General features: G+C 48.0%; 1 protein-coding gene across 1 annotated transcript in view; it reads right to left on the bottom strand.

Moving 5' to 3' along the window:
• The window catches only part of Arl3 (ADP ribosylation factor like GTPase 3), a 35,080-nt gene that overhangs the window by 8,655 nt on the left and 16,639 nt on the right, over window positions 1–9,786 (bottom strand). Inside the window, exons 5-7 of the mRNA XM_033761247.1 lie at window positions 4,151–4,201; window positions 1,966–2,151; window positions 632–690 (exon numbers count right to left, since the gene is read on the bottom strand). Of these exons, the coding sequence (XP_033617138.1) occupies window positions 632–690; window positions 1,966–2,151; window positions 4,151–4,201 (296 nt within the window). The remainder of the gene's footprint in view (window positions 1–631; window positions 691–1,965; window positions 2,152–4,150; window positions 4,202–9,786) is intronic.

Raw genomic sequence — 9,786 nt, 5'->3', positions numbered from 1 at the left:
AAAAAAAAAAAAAGTTTTTTTCTCCCCGGGGCTTTGCACTGAGTTACTTCATCAGCCCTTTTTTAAATGTTGAGACAAGGTCTTGCTAAGTTGCTCAGACTGAGCTTGAATTTGTGATCTGCCTCAACTCTGAGAGTGCTAGGACTACAGGTGTGTGCCGCCACATCTGGGTAGAATACGTGGGAATTAATCCTTACTGGGGGAAGATGAAAGAGATTTACAGTTTTGGTTTTTTTTTAATTTACTGGTGGTACTGGGACTGAACCCTGGGCCTTCACACTAAGCTATATGCTTAGCCCCTTTTAATTTTTATTTTGAGACAGGGTCTTACTAAATTGCCTAAATTAGTGCCAGGCATGGTGGCGCAAGCCTGTAATCTCAGCACTTGGGAGGCTGACGCAGGAGGAATGCTGTGAATTTGAGGCCAGCCTGGGCTACATAGTGGGACCCTGATCAAAAAAAAAAAAGCAAAAACTGCCTAAATTGGGCTCAAAATTGCAGTTGTCCTGTTTCAACCTCCCAGAACCCTCGGATTACAGATGTGCACCCCCATGCCCAGCTCCTCACATTCCCCACCCCCTCGATGGGGACAGAACCCAGGCAGCTCTGGGCGCAGTGTGAATCTGCATACCTTTCACAGCACCTACAGCTCCAGGTCCAGAGCTGCACACAGAGGCAGGCAGGGGTTATCTTCACCAGAAAAGGAAAAAGCAAAACAACATGACAGGCCTGAGACAATTCTGGGAAGTGATTATTTGCTGGGATAAAGCAATCAAGTCATTAGAGAGCTTGGTGTCAGATGTGAAGAAGAGGGAAGCGCCTCAGAAGGGGTGGCGCGGGCTGAGGATGGGTGAGGAAGCATTCCAGGCCTGCAACCTCACAGGGAGTTCAGGCACAGCAAACTGCACGTCTCCACAGCAGTGAGGGGCTGGCCTGGGCCTCTCTCACACTAGGGGAGCATTCTTGCACGAGCCACACCCAGGCCCGCCCTTTTCTTTTGTTTTTTTGAGAAAGGGTCTTGCTAGGTTGCCCAGACTGGACTCCAACCTGTGATCCTCCTGCCTCAGCCTCCCAAGTAGCTGGGTTATAGATCTGTACCACCACCACCTGGCCAAGGTATGATTTCCTTAGATTTGGTAAACCACCCGTGGCATCTCAGAGCAAAATGGCCTGGTCCTCAGTGCAGTGTCACACGGGACCAGTACACAGATGCTAAAATGAGGTCTGTGGAGCACGGGGATGTAGCTCATGTGCCGCACCTGCCTTGCAAGAGCAAGGTCCCGAGTTCAGTCCCTGGTACAAAAAAAAGAGGCCTGTGGAGGAGGCTTGGGTTTCTGAGCAAGCAGCAGTTCCTCAGGGCCCGTGGAGAGTGAGCTCATGTGTGGGTGCCTGGCAGGGAGGCACCAGAGCCGAAAGCGCCTCCACTCTTGGGTGTCAGGGTTACAGCCACGCTCTGCCCAAAATAAATCTGGGGAGTCTGTGCTCCTCACACGGGTCCCTCAGCGCAAAGCACAGGAATTCTGTCCACAGAAGCTGGTGGGAAATTAGGCTGCTGCAGAGGAAAGAGACACCAACCTCGGGGAGGGGAGAGAAGCGATGGGAGATGCAAAGAGCTCTCAGGACCACAAGTGTGGCGCCCACCAGCTCGGCAGTCAGGGTTCCTCGTATTCGCATGAGACCCGCACAGACCCTGACCCAATCACCAAGGAGTGCTGGAGTCCAAGCCCAGCTTCGGCACCCTCTGTTCTGACCTCTGGGTGGGGAAAGCTGACTGCGGCCGTGTGGGACACTCACTCTACGGCAGCTTGTTCGCTGCTAAGCAGGAAAGCACCAACCTCTCCACACATTCACACCCTAGGGAGGCCATCTGCCCATTGGAGGCTGCTTGTTCCGGATCTTCTTCTACCTCATCAGCCCAGACCACCTTGGTCAGCGCTGCTCGGAGATAAGGCCTCCCCGCCTCACCTGGACGCCCTCGCCAGTGAGTGCTGAGCAGGACTGGATCTGCCAGACGCGGTCACGGATTGTGTGCAGGTTCAGCCCCTCTGCAATCTCAGAGGCAGGGGCCGCCGTGAGCAGATCCTGCTTGTTCGCGAAGATGAGCACCGGCACACAGCTCAACTTCTCTTCCTCCAGTAACTCAGCCAGCTCCTGCACCACGGTGGGAAGGGAAGAGGACAAGGGTGAAAGCTCCGGTCCTGAAGCATGCACTCTCAGTTAGAAACCAGAACACTCCAGATGATCAACTAGCAACGTAGAAGGGCAGGGATTCAGGCTTCAGACTCTGAGCACCCTCCAGCAGACTACTAGGCCAAGCAGGATGCGGAATTCAGGGGCTCAGGAATCTGCATTTTAAACAACTCCCTAGGCGTTTCTCCTATAGGTCATTCATAGGTCACACTTTGAGAAACACTGTCCAAGGTAGAATGTAAGTAACGGTTAGAGATTTAAAACTTAGCCAAAACTCACTATCTGCAAATAATTTTCTTTTTCTTGGTGGGGGGCTTGAACTCAGGGCCTTGTGCTTGCTAAGCTTGTTCTATCCCTATGCTTCTGGCCCTACAAATAACTTTCAACACGTAGGTGTGGGTATACACAGAAATTGAAAACTGATGATGACCATTAGAAATCATAATGTCTTAGTCAATCTCTAGCTCAAAGCATGCACGCATGTGCATTAAATTTCATCAGAATCACATCCTGAAATAACTTTACTGGTCCATCTGGCAAGGTCCCTGACGTCTAGCCGGGGATTTAGCTCAGTAGTTTTGGTGCCCCCCCTTGAAAGCACAAGGACCCGAGTTTAATCCCTGGTACAAAGAAAGAAAGCAAAAACAAAAGATCCCTGACTTCTAGGTTACAGACTAAGGTCCAAACTGCATGTTGGCTCAGGCTGCAGTAAGGATGAGAGGGTGTGCAGTTACCTAAATGACAGGCCACTGCTTTCCCAGTTAAACCCACGTTTTAGCTCTTTAAGCCCTTTGGCCTAGAGAACTGGGTGGCTCAGGGGCAGGTGACTGACTGCACAGGACTCTTGCCACCCCTGAGGTCACATGCAACACTGGTTCTCTGGAGTGGTGATGCAGAGACCAGCAAGATATGGCAGGAAGATGGGCTGTCTCCAGGGGTCTGGAGAGTTCTCGACTTATTTCCCAAACAAGGGAACCAAACCATGATGGCCGCTGCCTTTGGAAGCCCACTTCTGATATTTTAGGACACAGACCAAAGACTGCAATGATCTAAACATGCTTCCCCTAAGAGGTCTACTCTCCCAAGCCAGGGTTCCCGTCAGTAAATTCACCCTGGGTAAAGTGGCCTGTGCCTATTGCATCCCTATGTAAAACCGTACACAAACCACATCATGTAGCCATGCTGACATGTAGCCTGCATTTCAAGCCATATTTGGATTCAAGGTTTATCTTATCTCCTGGCTTGGAAACAAGAGAAGCTTAATTCTGGCCTATAATTTTTCCCCCTCCTTTCCAGTTTGTCAAAATTAGCTTTACATCAGTTAAACAGAAACGCTAACTATGAAGCTGCACACAGTGGCACAGGCTTGTAACCCTAGCACCCCGGGAGGCTGAGGCAGGAGGATCACAAGTTGGAGCCCAGGCTGGGTAATTTAGTGAGACCTTGTCTCAAAAAAGGGATGGGAAATGTGGATGTAGTGGCACACACCTGTAATCCCAGCCTATAATCAGGAGGCTGAGGCAGGAGGATCACCGTTTGAAGCCAGCCTGGGCTACATAGTGAGTTCAAGGCCAGACTCAACTACACAGTGAGATCCCTCCTTACCCCTCAAAAAAGGGGCAGGTGATGTGGCTCAGTGTGAAGGCCCTGGGTTCATTTCTCACTACTGCAAACAAAACACCAAACATGGCCTGAAAGAAAACAAGAGTATGGTACTAAGTTCCATTTACTTATATCTTATATATTCATTGTGATTAAAATAAAAGACTTGAATCACAAAACCATTTAAGGACTCTCAAATGGTTTGTTTAGACAGCTGTTACTTTCGCTTGTGAGCCTGAATGACCATCTTGTTTGAACTTCAAGGTTAAACAAAAAACACCTCCCTCACTTTCACATATTTACAAGGTGGATTAATGAATATCCAAGTTTTGGACAGCATCTCAAGAGAATTATTTACCTGGCCCGTCTCTTCAAACCTTTTTCTGTCTGCACTGTCAATTACGTATATCTGTAAAGGAGAAGAGGACGGTTACTTCACCTAGCAGAGATGGAAAAAAAAAGAGGGGCAGATTCTCCAAAGAGGAGGTAGATTTTGGCAGGTTTCAGATGAGCACGACGGTCAGTTCTCACCTCATCTGTGGAAGCAAAGTAAATCAATCAACTAATTAGTTTGGTAACTGTGAGAAGACACCCCGTGGGACGGAAAGCTACGTCTGGTGGGCATTGACACTCCTCCCAGATCTACTGCCAACCACTCCTGCAACTCTGAGATGGCTTTCATACTCCCCCACTCGATCCACACAGACACGCAAGCCTGAGAAGTCAGAACCATACTGCGCTGGTACCTGACAAAGCCAGGTGCAAACTCAGGCCCCCAGCAGGGACACCCACAGCTGCCTAACCCACACTACTACGCGAGGTCCCAAGGGTCAGAGCGCCAGGCTGGTGTCTCCAGCATCTGCAATCCTGCATTCCTCTCGTCACTGCTGCCAGTGCCAGCTGCACGGTAACCACCGTGATCTCCTCTCACTCTTCCCTCCCCAGGCCTCTGGAGGTCAGGACTGAACACTGTAAAAACTAAGGACCCAGCCTTTGCCAGAGAGAAATGTTTTTTAAAAGGACTGAGAACTGAACCCTGAGCCTTTGCACTGAGCTACATCCCTAGCCCATTTTTTAATTTTGACACAGGTTCTTGCTAAATTGCCCAGACTGGGCTTGAATTTACAATCCTCCTGCTTCAGCCTCCCAGAATGGTGGGATTATTGGCACGTACCCCCAGGCTGGCTAGAAAAAAAAAATTTTTTTTTGTTTTTTTGAGACAGGGTCTCACTATGTAGTTGAGAACTGACCTGGAACTCACTACGTAGCCTGGGGTTGAACTTGTGATCCTCTTGCCTCAGCCTCCCAGTACACTCAGGTATAGGTATGTGCCACCGTGCTGGTGACGTCCTTTATTTTGAATATGGAAATGATGACCGGATGGAGTTTCACAGTGACACAGATACACCCTGAGAAATGCCATGGCAATCGTGCTGCAGGCCTTGCATGGGCTCTGTGAGCACCTCTGGGGAGCCACACAGGTACCCTGTCCTCGCCCTTCCATCTTGCTTTGTGTTTTGTTTCAGTCACTTTGCCCTAATCAACACCGCCGAGTGAGAGGCTGTCAGCACTGTCCTCCCTGAGGATAACGGATAGCTCACGGGTTACCCCAGCTCTTTCGACCACTAGAGAACCATTCGGTTCTGTGGTAGCTTCTCATGGCCACAAACATAGCGTTGTTCATGCCGACCCTACTGAAAACGTTTGCCTTCCCCCGCTGTAGGCTGGGTCCCAGTGGCATTTTCTTTGTGGGCACTGAAACCTGAATTTTGTAACTTTCACATGTCACAAAGTATTATTCTTCTTTCCATTTTTTTCCCAATCACTCAAAAATGTAAAAAGCACTCCAGCTCAAAGGGTATACAGATAAGCACACAGTTGGGAGGCTGGCACTACAGCAAGACCTGACCACCGCTCTCAGGAGGGAGCTGCAGACTCAAGCAGGAACCGTGACGTCCAGCCTGGATCCGCTCCCGCAGCAGTGTAGAGCACAGGGTCAGGCTCTTCTGGGTGACAACAGGGACAGTATTTCACATCTGTACACGCAGCTGCTCCAGGAAGCTACACACAGGCAGCAGCACTTGGGCCTTAGCGTCCAGCCCATGGACTCAGCTGCTTCGGGAATCCTTCAGCCTCAGGTGGCATTGGGAACAAGGAAAGGCTGGCTGGAAGCCCGTCCCCAATGGCTGCAGTAATTCCCAGGGTTTACGCCAACCACAGTGCTAGCAGCCTACCATTCAGATGTTACAGCTCGTGATTTAAAACTGCCCTAACCTGTAGGTCAGAAAGCACCTATAGGGCCTCAGGATCACAATGTCCCTACAAACTGCTCTTCTTTAGGTCTTTTTTTTTTTGGCTTTTTGCGACAGGGTCTCACTCTGTAGTTCAGGCTGGCCTCAAACTCATGGTGATCCACCTGCCTCCTCACCCTCTGGGTATTTCTTTCAAAGGACCTTAATCTGGCAGGTGAACAGATAGCAATGTTCTCTCCTAGACTCCTTTTTTTCAAACTGAATTCAAAAGGAAAAGGGAATCTACATCTATATAGATTCTATGTATCTATTTTTTTTTTTTTTGGTACCAGGGATCAAACTCCGGTCCTTGCATTTGCAAGGCAGGCGGCAGAACCGCTGAGCTAAATTCCTGGCCCTGTTGAAAATTTTTTTTGATTCTGATTCTTGCTATGCAGTTCAGGTTGGCCTTGAATGCACTATGTAGCTAGGCTGGCCTCAAATTTGTGGTGAACTTCCTGCCTCAGCCTCCTGAATGTTGGGTATTTTCTAGTTTTAGATTTACACAATAATCAAGTAGATTAAAAAAAAAAAGTTCTGTATACCTACCCCATTTCTACCTTCGCTCCTAAACAGTTTCCTCTAGCAACATCTTGCATCAGTGTGGTAATTTGTTTTAATTAGCCAGGTATGGTAGTGCACACCTGTAATACCAGCATTCCAGGAGGCTGAGGCAAGAGGATCAAAAGTTTAAGTCCAGCCTGGATACCTTAGTGACTTACCAGAATTCTGTCTGAAAATAAAAGTATGAAAAGCCAGCTAGGGATTTGGCTCAGTGCCAAAGCTCTAGGTTCGGCCTCAACACTAAAATCTGCTGTAATTAACCAATACCGAAACACTAGATTCATTCTTTGCATTTATAAGTTCAACAGATTTGGGGCTGGGGATGTAGCTAAGTGGCAGAGCACTTACCTAGCATGTGCAGGAGCCTCAGTTCAATCTCCAGCACGCAAACACACAAAGTCATGTAACTGGAGAAAGTGTGTGTCCCTTTGTAACTTTTTTAACTAGAAATGTAGATTCAAGGTTCTTGTATGTCTTTCTGTACTACGATACTTTTTTTTTCTTGAGTACTTGTATTGAGTCCAGGGCCTCACATACACTAGTTAAGTGCTCTATCACTGAATTACAAGTCCTTTTTAAATTTTATTTTGAGACAGCATCTCACTAAATTGTCCAGGCTGGGCTCGAACTTGTGATCCTCCTGCCTCAGCTTCCTGAGTAGCTGGGGTTACAGGCGGGTGCCACCATCCCAGTGACAATTTATTTATCACTGAATAATATTACATTAAATGAGTGTAGCACAGTTTACCTATCCATTCACCTACTGAAGAGCACCTTGGTGGCTTCTAACTTCTGGTAACTAGGAATAAAGCAGCTATGAACATTCAAGAGGCAGGATTCTGTGTGAACCTGTTTTCACCTAATTGGGTAGATACTTTTGGAGAATTCCTAGATTGCACAGTACTGTGTTTCGCTCTGTAAGAAACTGCCAGCTGTCTTCCAACATGGCTGTGCCACTCTGTGTTCCCTCCAGCAATGGCTGTTTGTTCACACTGCTCCGTGTCCTCACCAGTGCTTGGGACTGTCTGGGTTTTGGATTTTAGCCATTCTTGGTGGTACATAGTGGTATCTCGCTGCCATTTTAAGGTGAAATCCCCTAAGGGCATGGTGTGGAGCATATTCTCACAGGCCTGTTTGCCATCTGCATATCTTCTTCGGTGAGGTTTCCACTCAGACCTTTGTTCACTTAACAAATCAGTCTAGTTGTTGATTTCTGAGTTCTTAGGACCAGGTCTGCGTCCAGTACCAAGTCCCAGACGAATGGAACTTGTATGCACCATGAACATGTACTAATACAATAAAAGTGCTGACTACAGCGCCCCTTACAGGCCACTGACAACCCTGGCTGTTACTGAGATGGGAATTGATGTTTTAACATGATCACTATGGCAACATCCCTTAGGAAGGGCTTCGCGGGCAAGGACAGAAGAAAGGAGATGATTAGTGTGGCTGCTGTAACTATGTGGCAGCAGCGGTAGTGGAGAAAAGCGGTCGTGTTCTACAAATACTCTGAGGGACAAGGAACAGGATTCTCGGATGGATGGTAGAAGCAGCAGGAAGAAAGGTGTCAAAGAGGACCCTTGTTCTGGGTGAGGGAACGGCTGTAGCCCCGGTGGTGGGACTGGACTGGACTGGACAGAGACGGGAGTTTGGTTTGGGATATGCTGCGGTCCAGGGCTTTCTAGCATGGAAGCGGGTGTCAAACAGTCAGCTGAATATGCATGACTGGAGCTCAGACAGTGCAGGCTGGAGACTAAAGCCTGACACCTGGGCACCCCAACATTTGGACACTGGGAGATGCATCACTCAGCTTTCCGTTCCTCTAACAAATTACGGAGATAAACAAGAGAAAGGAGAAAATGTTTGTTTTGGCCCAGGTTTTGGTGGTTTCAGGCCATGGTCTATTGGTTGCTACTCCTGGGCATAAGCAAGGCACTACGTCACAGCAGGCTGTGTGTGTGTCTCACGTACCAGACACCAAAAGAGAAAGAATCTGGGCATAGTGCTGAAGGCCTGTAATCCCAGCACTTGGGAGGCTGAGGCAGGAAGATTGCCAGGAGTTCAAGGCCAGCCTGAACTACAAAGTGAGACCTTGTCCTCAATAAGAAGAGAGGGAGTGAGAGAGGGTGAGAGGGAAGGAAGCGGGGGAGAATCTGCTTTGAGGGCATGCTCCCTATGATTTTAAATCTCCCGTCAGGACTTACAGACTCAGGTTCCCATCAGCACCAAGCTGAAGACCAAGCCTGTAACAGAGGGAACATTTCTTATCTAAACCACAGCAGGAGATTTTGAGGAGGAAAATAAAGAGGGAATGGTGCCCTGGAAGGCCAACAGATGATATTTCAAGGACACATTTAAAAGACTGCTCCATTAAATGTGCTGGAGCAGGCAGGCTGGGGAGATGCATGCTGGGTGGCAGGAGGAGGACGTAACATCCAGAGAAAAATTGTCTTTGATTTTATTCCCTGCTTTTTTTTTTCAAAGGTCCATGCCACCATGCTCAGTTGTTTTGTAGTTTATTTTCTTTTTTTTTGGTACCGGGGGTCAAACTTGGGTCCTTATGTTTTGTTTTTTAAATGAGAGGACAGGAGCTTGTAGACAGGAATGACCCAAGAGACACACAGGAAACAAGTGCAAAGAAGCTTTTAGCTACACAGTGAGGACAGAGGTGGCTGGTGTCACAACTGAAGCAAAAACAGTCTTTCAGTTACAGGTAGTGAAAACAACACGCATTTTTCTTTTTGTACCATCCAAGTTTGTGAGACCCCTCTAGGTTATGCTGAATGAACACCACTTGAGCAGGGGAGCAAGGCAGCTTCCCCTACTTCCGGGCAGTTACATTCCTAGGGAACCTTTCTCACTCTGCATTACACTGCCACAGTGTCAGCCTATGTGTGACCTCCTGACCTCCCTTTTGCCACTGAATCACAGTGTAAGAAGCACTTTATTTATTTTGCCAAAGTGGATGTAGCTGCAACACTGTAACTGAGCAACAGGAAAACACTTTACAGATTTTTCTTTTCCACGTTCTGCAGCCTCCTGCCAGCCTCTAATTAATGTGGTAATGGAATTACTGACAAGAAGGATCCTGGCGTCAATGCGCCTAACAAATGGCAAAAAAAAAAAAAAAAAAAAAAAA

The sequence above is a fragment of the Fukomys damarensis genome, unplaced genomic scaffold (assembly GCF_012274545.1).
Source record: "Fukomys damarensis isolate Sample0158 unplaced genomic scaffold, DMR_v1.0_HiC HiC_scaffold_8, whole genome shotgun sequence".
NCBI lineage: Eukaryota > Metazoa > Chordata > Mammalia > Rodentia > Bathyergidae > Fukomys > Fukomys damarensis.
The sequence above is the reverse complement of the archived record's forward strand: the minus strand, read 5'-3'. Positions and strand labels throughout refer to the sequence as shown.